The sequence below is a fragment of the Perognathus longimembris genome, chromosome 2, assembly GCF_023159225.1.
Source record: "Perognathus longimembris pacificus isolate PPM17 chromosome 2, ASM2315922v1, whole genome shotgun sequence".
NCBI classification, from domain to species: Eukaryota; Metazoa; Chordata; class Mammalia; order Rodentia; family Heteromyidae; genus Perognathus; species Perognathus longimembris.
In genome coordinates this window covers 47,985,603-48,001,103 of record NC_063162.1, presented here as the reverse complement: position 1 = coordinate 48,001,103, position 15,501 = coordinate 47,985,603, and the positions used below count along the sequence as shown (strand labels likewise).

The 15,501-nt window shown below is 44.9% G+C and overlaps 1 protein-coding gene across 2 annotated transcripts; it reads left to right on the top strand.

The window, feature by feature from the left end:
- Nucleotides 1-357: 357 nt before the first annotated feature.
- On the top strand, nt 358-14,525 carry Pla2g12b (phospholipase A2 group XIIB). 2 transcript variants are annotated; one of them, XM_048338995.1, is made up of 4 exons: nt 358-683; nt 7,475-7,563; nt 9,089-9,254; nt 14,080-14,525. In XM_048338995.1, the coding sequence occupies exons 1-4, from the start codon at nt 470-472 to the stop codon at nt 14,196-14,198; spliced, it is 588 nt and encodes a 195-aa protein (XP_048194952.1). In that variant the 5' UTR covers nt 358-469; the 3' UTR covers nt 14,199-14,525. The 2 variants fall into 2 exon arrangements, with proteins under 2 accessions (XP_048194952.1, XP_048194951.1); XM_048338994.1 differs by having other exon boundaries at nt 14,077-14,525.
- The last annotated feature ends 976 nt before the right edge of the window (nt 14,526-15,501 follow it).

Below are 15,501 nucleotides of genomic sequence, written 5' to 3'. Positions count from 1 at the left end.
GGAGATCCCTGTGGTAAAGGTGAGCAGGTGCAGGGACGGGCTCAGGGGTGTGGCTAGGACTTTGGGACAAGCTCTTGGGTAGAGAGGCTGGCCCCACGAGCCAAGATGGCAACAGCTGCCCCTCAAGCTGTGGGCGCAGCATTCAGGGGAGGGGTCCCTGCTCGGTGGGGGGGGGCAATCATCTCCACGAGGCAGGCGTGGGGGTCCCCTCCACGAGGAGGCTCCCTGTGCCGTCAGGCCCTCCGACAGGCCCTCCCACTGCCTCACCTTTGCCCCCTTTCTAATTGCTCTGATCTCAGCCCGGCCTGCAGCGCTGTTTAAAGTCCACCCGTGGGGCGCACACACTGTGCTCCTGTCGGTGGGGCCGAGCTGCGCCCCGGGACTCGCTGGGCCCCTGGCTAGGGGTAGGGGTGTTGGTGGTGGTGGTCTGAGGCCAGAAGCCGCGATTACCAACCCACCTGTGGGCAGGATGAAGCTGGCGCCCGGCGTCTGGGTGGTGGTGTGGCTGAGCCTGGGGGGCGGCTCGGCTCAGAGCGACCCCAGCCCCAAGGCGGAGGAGTCCTACTCGGACTGGGGCCTCCGGCACCTCCGCGGCAGCTTCGAGTCGGTCAACAGCTACTTCGATTCCTTCCTGGAGCTGCTGGGCGGCAAGGACGGCATCTGCCAGTACCGGTGCCGATACGGTGGGTGAGCCTTCCCAGGGCAGGTGTCCGCGAGCCCCCCGCGGGCTATACCCCACACAGGCCCCTCTCCGTGGTTAACCTGCAGGGGAGGGGGTCCCGTGGGATAGAGGCAAGCTTATCACCCCGACCCCAGCCCCCTGCGCCTGGCTGGGACGCCTCCCCTCCCCCGCGGGCAGGGGAACGGCCCAGAGCTTGGTGGGAGGCAGGTACTTGGGGGAGGAAAAATGTATGGGGTCCCCAAGGGGGACCACCCAACCCTGATCACTCAGAGGAAGTTTGCCCCCACCGCGCAGCCCCGGAAGTCCTCCCTTTACCCCCATGGTCTCTGCCCGCCCGGCCCTTACTAGGGAGCCATCTGCCCAGGGCCCAGGCTGCCCAGTGGGGTTCAGGTGCAGCCCCCTCCGCCAGAGCTAAAGGCACCATTGGGGAGCTCGGTGGGGGTACCCGCTCCTACCGCCTTCCTCCTTCTCCTCCTGGTAAGGGGAGTGGGGTGCGGGAATCCTAGGCTTAGAAGGGCCGGGGCAGTTCAGAGGCAGATGGAAAGCTTTAAAATGCGTTGCTGGGGAATGAACCCAGGCCTTGAGACCTTCTACCACCAAGCCACAGCCACAGCCACAGCCACAGCCTCAGCCTCAGCCTCAGCCTATGTTTTTGAAAGCAAATAGTCTCAAAAGTCTGATAGTTTCATTTATCCAGTGTTCCCTCACGCGACTAGAGTTGAAAATAGCAGGTCATTTGGCCTGAGTAGGAAGATCCACTTGAGAATGTGTCCAACCAACAGATAAAACTCAGCTTTCCAGAGAGACCTAGATCCGCTACCTCCTTGTCGGGCGAGAGCCAAGGGAACGGCCTCCTTACCCACTGGGGCCAGGATGCGATGGCAAACATGGCTCAGGTTTAACCACAGAAGGGTGTGGCAAACAAAGAACTCACTCAGTCCAAACCTGGGCCCCTAAGCCACGCTTGCCCAAAGAGGCCTGGCTACCCGCAGAGGCCTTGCTACTGCGTTAGGAGCACAGTCTGCACTGGGCCCCTAGGAAAGGGTTAATTCACTTCAGGTGGCAAAATCAGAACAGGTGTTTTCACTCACACTCACTAGTTAGTACAAGCAGCAGGAAGATTTTATTCTTAGGATATCAAGAACCAAGCCTTATTTCTTCTCTAAGATAATGGAATGACAAATTTCAGCACCTTGTGGTTGGTGGGGGGGTGGCGGGAGTGGGGGGGGGGCGGTCAGGGCAGATGTTCCCAGCACTGGTGGGGGAGGGGAATAGTCAACAGAGGGAACCGGAAGGCAAATAACTGCTCCCTCTCTGGACAAAACAGAACCTGTAAGAAGGGGCCGAGCAAACATTAGGAAAGTAAGGGGTTATCTTTGGAACCCCCAGAGAGCAAAGCCAGAGCTCTGTCCAAAGAGGACAAACAATAATGTGCTTTAATATTTCCAACAAAGAACACCTAATCCTTAACTGCTTCTCTGCTCCTTTTCAGTTTGTTTTGTGACTTACCTCTGGTGCACAGGCCTTGCATCACAGTAGTGGTTCTCAAACTTCATTGACCCTGCTGGCCCCACCCCCTCACATTATGATTGGCAGATCCGGCGGGCCAGTAATTTGCATATTGACTGTATCTCAGGTGGTCATGATGCTACCAGGGGTCCTGGGGCTACACTGAGAAAAACACTGTAGTTTTTCCCTTAACTGCCAGAAGAAACGGTTTAGCAAACAGCCTACAAGAAAAATATGTTCTATTGATAGACATTTATCGCTGTTTATAGCAATGGTGGCCTATCTTGTTTCTCTCTCTACATCAGAAACACCTGGGGAGATGTTAGACGTCCAAACTTGGCAAATGCCAAGGTAGTTAAGTCACAACAGCTGTGGATTGGGCCCTAAACATCAGGAGTTTTAGGGTTGCCAGGTGGTTGCAAAGCACAGTCAAGGCAAAGGCATATTAAAGAGGTTAAACTATGGCCCATGGGTTAAACTATTCAAACAGGTAAAGGTGGGTTTGCATGTCTACGTCGCTTCATGCTTTAAAACCATTTGTTTTCATATCAGCATACCAGTACTTGTCAATGGACTGGGCTGGAAACCAAGGCTCACCCCGAGTTTGGGCTGGAATGGAAGGGTCTACACCCAGTGAGGACAGGATTCCTTTGTAAAATTCAGATTTCCTTTCTCACTCTGGAGTCCGAATTGGTAGGTCTGTGGTAGGAACCTGTAGCTGCACTTTGGGGGGGTGGCAAGTGCTGGAGAGAAGACCCAGAGCTGCATGTGTGCCAGGCATATGCTACCACTAAGCTGCACCCCCAACCCTGAAACTGAGCTTTCAATGGGTGTTCCTTCAAACTTGAAGAATTTCTGATAATGGAAAACTCATAGGTTTGAAATGGGGAGGGGGGAGGAATTCTCATTGCTGGTGAGCTTGGGGAAGTTATTTAACTCCTGCAACTTAGTTTTCTCATATGCATATATAAAGAATGTTTATAAATCCCAGTAGCTTTGGCAACAACCTCTCAGCTTTTGGAAGGAATGTCTGGAAGCAATGTGATGGTTCTCTCCTGGAGGAAAGTCTCTGGAGGAGGGCCACTTTAGAAGTTCCTGGGGCCACAGAATTTACTAAAAGGATTTAAAAAAGAAGTCCTTTCCTGGATTTAGTTCCTAAGGGAGAAAATATCTTCAAGGTGTCTTTAACAGTCAAACAGGGTAGCATACAATTGTAATCTCAGCTACTCAGCAGCCTAGGCTTTGACTGTTCTGTGTGATGAAATGTCGGGGGCGCGCCCTGCTCAGGGCGCACACAGGGGACTGGCTGGAAGTGGAATGTTTGGGTGTCATGGCTCATTCTGCTCTCAATTCCCTCCTGCTTGTCTTGAAAGTGTTTTATGGCATTTCACTTTATTGAGAAGGTTTTTAAGTTTTATGAGATCAAGTTTGTCTTTTTATGGCCTCTGCATTTTAGATCTTGATTAGAAAGCCATCCTCACTTTAAGATTATAACAATATTCTGTGATTTTCTTCCGTGAAAACAACCATAATAAATATAATAAATGAATATGGCTGTGTTCCAATTAAACTTCTTTATCAGCACTAAAATTTGAATTTCAGATAATTTTCACATGTCATAAAACATTATCCTTGTTTTGACTTTCCCCCAAACCATTAAGGCAATATAAAACCCACTTTGAGTTGGCAGGTTACCCAAAGCAGGCGGTGGGCTGGGCGGAGCCATTCTTGGCCTTCTCTTACTGGAGTTTCAAGTTATCAGCCCAAGCCAGAACATCCAAGCAATTTGTGCTTCCAGCACATTACTGATGCCTGGTTCAAAGCATCAGCTGGAAAACAACCACTGCAATTTGACATGCCTGGATGTTAACCAGCACCCCCCTCCCTTTTTTTTTTTGGTAGGAACTTAAACTTTAGGCTTCATTCCTAAGGAGATTTTTCCAGTTAACATACTATATTTTATATAACAGAAATAACCTTCATTACCAGCAGGCCAGAGAATAATTCCATTCTGTTATCTTTCAAACTGTGGTATCAGAGTTGTACTTCTCATGAGGATTGGCTTTTCTTTTCTCTCTCTGTCTCTCTCTCTGCCTCTCTGTTCTCTCTGTCTCTGTCTCTCTGTCTCTCTCTCTGTCTCCTCTTTCCCTTAATGCCAGTCCTGGGGCTTGAACCTCATGCTCTTGCTTGACTTTTTCTGCTCAGCTGTGCTCTTACCATTTGAACCACAGCTCCACTTCTGCTTTTTGTAGAAAAGAGTTTCACTGACTCTTGTTCTGCCAGAATTGGCATCCAACCTCAATCCTTAGATCTCAGCCTCGTGAGTAGGTAGGATTACAGGCATGAGCCACCAGCACTAGCTTGCAAGTTCTTCTTCTTTCTTCTCCTGCTCCTTCTTCTTCTTCTTTGCTAGCCCTGGGGCTTGAACTCAGGGCCCGGGTGTGGTTCTTGAGCCTCTTGGTACTCAAGGGTAGTGCTCTACCACCTGAGCCACAGTACCACTTCTGGCTTTTTCACATTAGCTTATCAGAGTCTCAAAGATTTTTTTCTGCATATGCTGACTCTGAACTGCAATCCCTAGATCTCAGCCTCCTGATTAGTCAGGCTTCAAGTTCTTTAAGTACAAAACAGAGGAGCCAGGTGCTGGTTGTGAACACCTACCAGCCCAGGCAGGAAAGTCTGTGAGATTCTTATCTCTAATTAACAGCAGAAAACCAGAAGTGCAGTTATGGCTCAAAGTGGTAGAGTGTCTGCCTTGAGAAGAAAAGCTCAGGGATAGCTCCCAGGTCCTGAGTTCAAGCCTCATGACTGCCAAAATGAAATATAGAGGATGCTATAGGATGCCACCCATGTCTGCTTCAAATGCCTGGTCCAGAAAAGCCAAGAAGACAGTGTCTCATCATTAAATGTAGGCATTTGTTTCTTCAAATTGGTTCTGGATGTCTAGAAAGGTAGTTAATATAGTATACTTGTAAAAGAACACTCTGAGGAGGAGAGCAAAAGCGGTTGAGGAGGGCTAGGGTGTGACTAGATGGTAGAGCATGCACAGAATGCCCTGGATTCATATTACATCCCTCCCATAACAACAACTACAGCAATTCAAGAAGATAACAACGAGGGCCTACTCTGTAGTTATGTGATCAGGGCATAGGAATTTCTCTGAAAAACAATCCTAATGAAGATGAGCTCTTATTTAAAAATTCACATCCTATGAACAAATAATCCACCATGATTTAGCAGAGATTTAAAATGTAAGAATTACCCAGGTGTGGTGGTGCAGGCTTGTAACCTCTGCATTCCAGAGACTCAGGCTAAAGACGGAGAGTTTGGGGCCAGTCTGGGCTCACAACGAGACCCTGTCTTAAAAATGAGGATTAGGGTCTGGGGGTGAGGCTCAAGTGGTAGAGCACCTATCTAGCAAGCATAAGGCTCTGAGTCAAGCCTCACTATCCCAATTTTTCCCTTTTCTATAAGGACCTCCTCTTAATTTTTAGCTGGGCTCATGGCAGCTTGTGTTGGATAAAGACTCCCTTTCCTAGCCCACCTTTGCAAGTAACTATTGAAATTAAAGTGTGGCAAAAAGGAGAGGTGCTAGGTGTGACATTCTAGTGTGTGCTGATTAAAGAGAATGACTAGAGTCTTCTAACACCTCTCATCTGCTGGTAATATGATGCATTAGCTGAGCACCATCTTGGACCATGATCAAGGTGGCAGGCTGGGGCTGCTGGAGCAGAAATCTAGAAGCAATGTGGGGTCTAGAGAAGTACAGATTTCCCCTAGCCTTGTGGTCCTTCCTTACGGGTGGGAATTGTCTATTGCATTAGAAAAGCTAGGTAATATAAACACACAGTAGGTATAATAAACATATGGGGGAAATTACCACACTGTTGCAGAATTAAAGGAAGAACTAAGCAAACAGAGGAAGTACTGGGCTCATGTTCAAGAGGACAATGCAGCCTAAAAAGGCAATTGTCTCCAAATTAATCTGTAAATTCAATGGCCTTTTCATCCAAGGCCTGACAAGATTTCTTGCGGAATTTGCTAAGCTGAATCTAAAATTCAACCATAAAAGTATAAGAATAGTCCAGATACTTTTGAGGAAAAGGAAGGCAGATATAAAAACACAGACTCAGTGTCTAAAAATTAAAATATGAAGATGGAGTGCAAAGAGGCTTCCACTATACCTGAACTCTATCATTTAATTAAATAGAAGAAATATTTATAGCAAGCTTGGCAAATGTTAACATTTATTATGTTTGCATTGCATGGCTACCTACGTGTTTATTTCTCTGACTTTTCTTCCGTTTTGAAATAATAATATAAAGTAAAAATAAAATATCTGGTTGGGGGAAGATTAAAGAGAAGGAAGTTAGGGAGAGAGGAAGATTGGGAGGGTGGAGGAAGAGAGGAAAAAAGGAGGAAGGAAAGGAGGCAGGAAGAAAGGAAGGAAAGAAACAAGGAACTCTGAAATTACAAGGAACTCTATCCAGTTTCACTGTGTCAAGTCATGCAGCTTCTTAGTCCCCAGCATCCTTATCTGGATAATGAGATAAAGGCTCCTTGCAGATGATTGTCCTGAGGACTCCTCAGGTCAGGGCAATTTTTTCTTGGGATGACACATTTTTCTTGTGGTGTATATATTTACAACAACGGAAACAAAACACCATGTAGAAGGAAGCTAAGAAAGTTATTGTTTTGACTATTCCTGAGTTCCTTGATCCAAATGCCTAAAATATTGCATCCAGGTTAGCTTAAACTTTTTTGTAATATTTTGTATTGTTATTATAATGGTGATGTACAAAGGGGTTACAGTTACATAAGTCAGTTAAGAGTAGATGATTTTTTTTTTTTTTTTTTTTTTTTTTTTGGTCATGAAGGTTGAACTCGAGGCCTGGGTGCTGTCCCTGAGTTTTTGGGCTCAAGGATACCACTTTGAACCACAAAGCCACTTCTGGTTTTCTGGGGGTTAATTGGAGATAAGAGTCTCATAGACTTTCCTGCCTGGGCTGGCTTTGAGCTGTGATCCTTAGAGCTCAGCCTCCTGAGTAGGTAGGATTACAGGCATGAGCCACCAGCGTCTGGGAATCAGTAGGACTGTTAGGAAATAAGTGCTTAAATTCCTTGAGATTTGGAGGAAAATGCCAAATTTACCTGGTACCGCTCTCTGATGCCAAGCAGTGATTTTTAAAGAATGGAAAATGACTTTCAAACTTTTTATCTGAGGAATGTTCTCAAATGATTGATTTCTAAATATTTCTTCCTGTTCTTTCCTGCTTGTGCTAGGAAAAGCACCGATGCCCAGACCTGGCTACAAACCTCAGGAGCCCAATGGCTGCAGCTCCTATTTCCTGGGTCTCAAGGTTCCAGGAAGTGTATGTATTCCATTCCTGGTTCATGGGCCATAACTAAGAGTCATCCATGAGTTATCACTGATGGAAATGATTATTGATGAACTCTGACAGAATACTGTGTGATGGGGTGTTTTAAACTGGATCTGGGGAAAGAGAATTTTTTTTTTCTTTTGCCAGTCCTGGAGCTTGAACCTAGGGCCTGAGCACTGTCCCTGGCTTCTTTTTGCTCAAGGCTAGCACTCTACCACTTGAGCTACAGCACAGCTTCTGGCTTTTTCTGTATATGTGGTGCTGAGGAATCAAACCCAGGGCTTCATGCATGCAAGGCAAGCACTGTACCACTAGGCCATATTCCCAGCTTGGGAAAAGAGAATTTGCAAAGCTCTCTGGTTTCTTTTTCTCTGAGGCAACTGTCCCTCAGATAACCCTTTGCTAGAGGCTGTCTGTGATCTCCACTGTGTGAGAACACATCAGAACACAATTGAAAATAGACCTGACATGTGGTCTTGTTAGTGAGCTTCTCCAGTGAGGGGCTGGAGGAGGAGCCTGTTCAATGTGAAGTCTTGGGAGCATGGGCTCCACTGTCCTTGGGAGAGCAAAGCACAGAAACCTTCAGGCCTGCATCCTGCTGCCTGGGACATTTAACATCAGAGCTTGGCTTTCTCTCAAACTTGGGGGCCTACTCTGTAAACAAGCCATGATTCATGTCCTTTTCAAACTGTTTTTGGAAGCCCTTTGACCTTATTTTTAGAAAAGAGGACACATGTAAAACGTAGCTGGGGGTTCCTATGTAAACTATGATTTGGAATTGCATAATAATAAGATTCAACTTCATTTTTATGTTGATCCAAGGATCTGTGATTTTTACTTTGCTTTTTCTTTCTTTTTTTTTGAGTGGGGGAGGAGCTTATGCAATGGCATTTACACTTGCCCTACAGAATGCTTGGTAAATACACTCACTGTGTGCTCTGTTAGTGTTGTAGTTTGACCACAGTCTGCTTGTGGTAAGGAACCCAGTATTCTGAACCCTACTTTACACACACACACACACACACACATGCACGCACACACGCACACATACACACCCTTAAAATAGTGCTCTAGAAAATGAAAGGCTCCCTAAAAAAATACCAGTGACCTACTAATATATGGAGGCTCCATTTAAAAAAAATACTTTGTAGTCTCAGAGTCCCAGATGGAATTATTAATTTTAATTGAATCTGGATGTCCCAAGGCTCTATTGTTGACTCATCTTCTGTTCTCTGTTTCCATTGCTATTGCTGCCTTGGATTTGAAAATTACCAACATCTCAAAGAAAAGGATGAAAATGGTCTGGAGTCACTTATTAAACTGCCACTAAATAATCAAAACAGCACTCTGGGATTCCCAGGCTGTCCTAAGTGCTAGGTGTTTATAAAGCCATCTCCCTGTGTGACAGGCAGTGAGAACTGTCTGTTGTCTACTGAGGTGGGCGAGGTTGCTGATGGTGTCCATCCTTAGTCTCAACGTGGCATTTCCCCCCTGCTTTCCTCCTTCCCTTTTGCAGATGGACCTGGGCATCCCAGCAATGACCAAGTGCTGTAACCAGCTGGATGTCTGCTATGATACGTGTGGGGCCAACAAATACCGCTGCGATGCAAAATTCCGATGGTGTCTCCACTCCATCTGCTCTGACCTGAAGCGGAGCCTGGGCTTCGTCTCCAACGTGGAAGGTAGGTTTCCTAAGGACACAGGCTGGGATGGGGAGTTCTTCTGTTTCTGAGAGAGAAGGCCAGAGCCATTCACTCAGAGAGAGGGCAGCTCTCGGTGAGCTGGCCTTCTGGAAAGCTGAGCTCCAAGCAGGTTAGGTGAAGGCAGGCACTCCTTCGTGAAAGTTCTTGCTGTCTTGCCCAGGGGCTGCTGGCACAGATCTCGATGAAAAGGACCACACCAGTGCCTTTCCAGAGAACTAAGATCCATCATTTTAAACTGGAGAAGGTTGCCCAACTGGCTTGGGTTAGCCATTCTGTGAAATTATTTTCCATACACAGTGTCTCTCTGAGTTGGCCGAAACCCTTTTATTTTATTCTCAGTCTGGGAAGCCTTCAGTTAAATAGCTCTTTGTCCTTCTGTGAAGGTTTCTTCAAACTTCAGAATAATTACTTTTAAACACTGCTTAGCTGCTCAGCCTCCAGTACTGACTCTGTATTCTCTTTTTCTTAATGTCCTTTAGGGAAAGTTTTCATCTCTCAGCTTCTGAAGCCAAAACATGACAGGGCGATATTAGCATTTAATTTTGAAGTGTAAAGGCTGAACTTCAGGCTGATAAAGAGCTAGCTCTATGTCACAAGAACACTAGGGGAAGGGGGGCATCATGGATCTGGTTGGTAGATCAGTGTCTGGGGGATAGCCCTGAGGCGGAGCGAGGCCTTGGGAATATGATGATTAATGTGAGAACTCTTCATCTACAGAGGGGGCAAGATCAAGTTATTTCTCCCATGCAACAGCCTACTAATTCTTTCTCCTGGTGCTCTCCTATTTAAGTAACATTTCCACTTACTGCATTTTGGTGGCTAACTGGAGCTAAGTATCTCACAAACTTTCCTGCCTGGGCTAGCTTCAAACCAGCCTCCTGAGTAGCTAGGATTATAGGTGTGAACCACTGGCACCTGGCTTTGTCTGATTATTGTAGTACACTAACCAAGTCTCTGGGCTCCTCCAATCCATTCTCTCCATTCAGCCCAGCTATGTGTTCTTACCACAGGAATCTGGTAGCCTCCACTTCCAACCAAAGTCATTCAATCATTTTCCTTTAGTTTGGCACACATGCTTTTCCTGTTCGGTTGCAAGCTGCAACCCCCACCCCCCCAGCATCATTTTGGATCTGCTGGGATTCTCTTCTGACTCCCTACACACTATGTGGATGGGTGGCTCATTCCTTTCTATCCCTTCAGGTCCCTCTGATTGGGACCCCTGGCTCACTCATTTGCTAGTGTTGTTGAAACAAGTTGTTTAAACTACAATTCACCCATTTAAATGCTTGTTGGATTTGTTCACAGACATTATGCAATCAACCCCACAATCAATTTCAGGAAATATCCATCCTCCCCCGATGGGAACCCCTCCTAACTCCCCTGCTCAGCTCAAGGCAACCATAAATGTGCTTTCTACCTGTGTAAACATGCATACAAGTGGAGTCCTATTATGTGTTTTCCTGTGACCAATTTCTTTCACTTAGCAAGGTTTGTCTATGCTGTAGAAGGTATCAGTGTTTCACTTTTTTTTGTTGTTGTTGCTGAATAATATTCTATTTTGTAGCTTTAGCAAAACTTCTTTATCCAGTCATCAGTTGATGGATACTTAGGTTGTTTCCTTTTTTTTTTTTTTTTTGTCAGTTGTGGGCTTGAACTCTAGGCCTGGGCACTGTCCTTGAGCTCTTCAGTTCAAGGTTAGCACTCTACCACTTGAGCCACAGTACCATTTCCGGTTTTCTGGTGGTTCATTGGAGATAAGACTCTCACGGACTTTTCTGCCCAAGCTGGCATTGAACCTCGATCCTCAGATCTCAGCCTCCTGAGAAGCTAGGATTACAGGCATGAACCACCAGCTGTTTCCATTTTTGATTATTAATTCTGCTGTCATGGACATTTATGTGTAAGTTTTTATGGGAAACTGTTTTCATATCTCTTGAGTATATTACACTCTGAGACAGAAATTGCTGGCCTTGATACCATAATTCTATATTTAATTATCTGAGGAACTGCCAAACTGCTTTCCCACACAGCTGCATCATTTTATATTGAATAAAGCTTCCAGCTTATTTACATACTAGCATTCACCAGACATTTTTATTATAGACTTAGAGCATGCAAAGTAGTATCTCATTGTGGCTTCGTTTGCATCTCCCTGACAATCAGTGATGCCTTTCATGTCCTTATGGGTCATTATTTCACTGTATATACGCTTGGGAGAGATATCTCTTCACATCTTTTGTTTTCAGTGTGTGTGTATGTATATGTGTGTATGTATATATGTGTCTGTGTATGTACACACATACAGTGTATGAGCTAGTCTGAGGCAAATGAGTGTATGTGCCAGTACTGAGGCTTAAACTCAGGGCCTGGCATACTATCCCTTAGCTTTTTTACTCAAGGCAAGTACTCTACTACTTGAGCTACACCTCCACTTCTGGCTTTTTGGTGGTTAGCTGGAAATGAAAGTCTCATAGACTTTTTTCCCTGGCTAGCTTTGAACCATTATCCTCAGAGCTCAGCTTCCTGAGTAGCTAGGATTACAGACATGAGCCACTGACACATAACTCTATTCTTGTTCTTTATCCCACTTTCAGATGGCATTATTAGTGTTTTGAATTTTTATTAAGTTCAATTTATCTTTCTTTTGTAACTTGTACTTGTGCTGTCATGTGTAATAATAAGGTTTTGCGTACCAATAGTCAAAAGATTTATGCATGTTTTCTTCTAAGAGTTTTATTGGTGTCACTATTACAATTAGGTCTATGATCCACTTTGGGTTAACATTTGTGTATAAGAAAGGGATCCACCTTCATTCTTTTCCATATTGATTCCCAGGTGTTTAGATTTGATGAAGAGACTATTCTTCTTTTGTACTGTTAAAAATCAGTTGACCGTAAATGTAAGCACTTATTTCTAGACATTAAATTTTATTCCACTGATCTATGCCAGTACCACACAATCTTTATTACTTATAATTCTGTAGTAAAATTTGAAATCAAGGAATGAGACCCTTGTTCTTTGTCAAGACTGTTTTGAATGCATTTCTATTAAATTTGGCATACATTGTTGATTTCAAAGGAAAGGGGTTTTTTTTTTTTTTTGACAGGGCTTTTCTTAATGCTGCAGACCAATTTGAAGAATATTGCCTCTTTGTGACCAGTGAACAAAATTATCTTTTCTGACCGTTGAACATGGATGTTTTCATCTTTTTTGTCATCCTTAACTTCTTTCTGCAATGTTTTATAGCATAAACCGTACACTTTTTGTTTTTTTGCCAGTCGTGGGGCTTGAACTCAGGGCCTGAGCACTGTCCCTGGCTTCTTTTTGCTCAAGGCTAGCACTCTACCACTTGAACCATAGTGACACTTCTGGCTTTTTCTATATATGTGGTGCTGAGGAATTGAACCCAGGGCTTCATATATATGAGGCAAGCACTCTATCACTAGGCCCCAATCTTACACTTGTAAATTTATTCTATTTTATTCTTTTTAATGATATTGTAAATGGAATTTTTTTTTTTGTGCCAGTCCTGGGGCTTGGACTCAGGGTCTGAGCACTGTCCCTGGCTTATTTTTGCTCAAGGTTAGCACTCAACCACTTGAGCCACAGCACCATTTCTGGCTTGTTCCATATATGTGGTGCTGAGGAATCAAACCCAGGCCTTCAGGTATACAAGGCAAGCACTTTACCACTAGGCCATATACCCAGCCCCGGAATTGTTTTCTTTATTTTTATGGTCATTTCATTTGTTGACAACTGATTAAACACTGCTGATACATTTGGTTTATTATATAATCAATCATCTATCCCAGCTGAGCCCATTTAGTAGTTCCTCTAAGCCTCCAGGGACAGGGATCTTTTCTGTGGGTATTCACAGCACCTCGGGTCTCTTACATCATGGTGTGATACAACGATCAGTTGACCTGTCCATGCTGACCCCCTCTTAGTCCAAACTCTGAGATCCCTGACTTGGAGGTGATGTCTTTTCTCTCTGTATCTCTGGATTTAAGAGAATAATGACCAAATCTAACACAAATATTTTTCAACCAATAAATTATTTACATCTCACACAGGGAAAGATCTAAGAAACACAACAGTGTTGTCTAAAGAGAATTCTGTATAATGGTATAGGAGATTCTGATTATTTTGAAAAGAGGTCCAGGAAAAGAAGGGTATCTAAAAGTATACTTTATTACTTTGGATGGGAACTTATCTGAAAACCCTTATTATTCAGTTGGGCACTGCTGGCTCATACCTGTAATCTAGCTACTCAGGAGGCTGAGATTTGAGGATCATGGTTCAAAGCCAGCTAGAGTAGGAAAGTCCATGAGACTCTTAATCTTCACTTAAGTACCAAAATATAGCTGGAAGTAGAGCTGTGGTTCAAGTGGTAGAGCACTGGCCTTGAGCACAAAAGCTCAGGAATAATGCGCAGGATGGGCACAAACTTAAAAAAAGCCAGCCTGGGCAGGAAAGTCCATGAGAATCTTAACTTCAATTAAATTAACCACTAAAAAAAAAAAAAAGAAAAGAAAAGAAAAAAGAAATGGAGCCTGTGGCTCAAAGTGGTAGAGTGCCAGCCTTGAGCAAAAAAGCTAAGGAGCACTCAGTTCCTGAGTTCAAGCCTCAGTATCAGCACCAAAAAATAAAAATAGGCTTTTTCTTTTAAATCTGTATTCTGATGACAGTCCTACCCTTCCCTGAGTATCATGTTGTCCTTGGAAATACATGACCTTATCCCCATTCTACCCTGGCATGGCCCTCCCTGCTAACCTTCCTGCTTCTCTTTGTCGTTCTCAAGCAGCCTGTGATTCTCTGGCTGACACTGTGTTCAATACAGTATGGACCTTGGGCTGCCGGCCCTTCATGAACAGTCAACGGGCAGCTTGCATTTGCGCAGAAGAGGAGAAAGAAGAGTTATGAGGCCCAAGTGGCCTTTCCTGGTTTGAGTGAGCCACAGCTGTGGTCTGAGAGGCAGCAGCCAGGCATATGTGTGTCATCCTTCCTTCCAAAAGTTTGGATCCCACAAAGCAAGAGAAAGGAAACAGCAAATCCTATCCTTGGAGAGAAGTTGAGCTAAAGACATGGAAAGATGGAAGGCTGTTCTTCATTTCAACACTGGACTTCCTGACCAAGACACTTTTGCCTGGCAATCCTGTTTTCAGCTTAAAGACTAATGACCAACAAACCCTGCAATCCCAGGAATGGATTATTATATTCATAAGCAAAACTCAAGTGAGTCCAATCATTTGGATGATAATGACTTTCCTCTAGCCCATGTTTCAGTTGCCAGTAAACACTTCACATTGAATAAAGTATACTTTTTAGAAAATTTGGGAAGAGATGAATGAATTCTATTATTCACTTGTAAGAGCAGAACCCAAACTGGTAAGTTCCACCCATTCCCACTGGGGCTGGGGAGGTAAAGGCAGGTGGGTATGGATAGAGGCTCACCTGCTTAGTGGAGTGGAGGTGAGGTAGAATCAGGTCTCTCAGCTACCATTTCTTCCTCTGGAGGTCCAGATACTCAATGGTGTTAGGGTCACGCTGGGATCTGAGAAAAGCTCCCTGCAACCTGTGGGAGGGAGAGACTGACACCTTTCACCTGAGTGGTGGCTCTTAGCCCACTGTAGATTAGGATCACCCGAGAGCTATTTAAAGCAAGCCAGTGGGGGATTCGTGGGCTCAAGCCTATGCGCGCCTATTTGATAAGTGCTCCCCAGGTCATCCTGAGGCCAGCGAGAGTGGAAGGCCACCACCTGGATGAGGGATTGGCCAGCTATGTCCCTGGGACCAATTCCAGTCTGAAGCCAGTTTTTGTACAGCTTTTCAGAGTGCGGCCATGTGCCGTACTTGTCTGTAGCTGCTCTTGCTCTGTGACATTTGGGTCAAATCATGGCACAAAGAATGCATGGAAAGAGGGCACAGAAATGGAGGGACCAGGCATGAACAAGTGCAGCAGTGGTACTCACTAGACACTAGGTGGAAAATGAACTATATAACTTATGGGTGGGGCTGGGAGGAAAAAACAGGGAGAGAATGAGGGAAGAGGTGACATTGTCCAGAAAGGAATGTATTCCTTACCTGACCTATGTAACTATAATCCCTCTGTATATCACCTTTATAATAACAAAAAATTTTTTTTAAAAGAAAGACTACATGGCCCAGAGAGCCTGAACCTCCCATCACTTGGCCCCAGTTTAGAAACAGGCTGCTAACTTCTGGC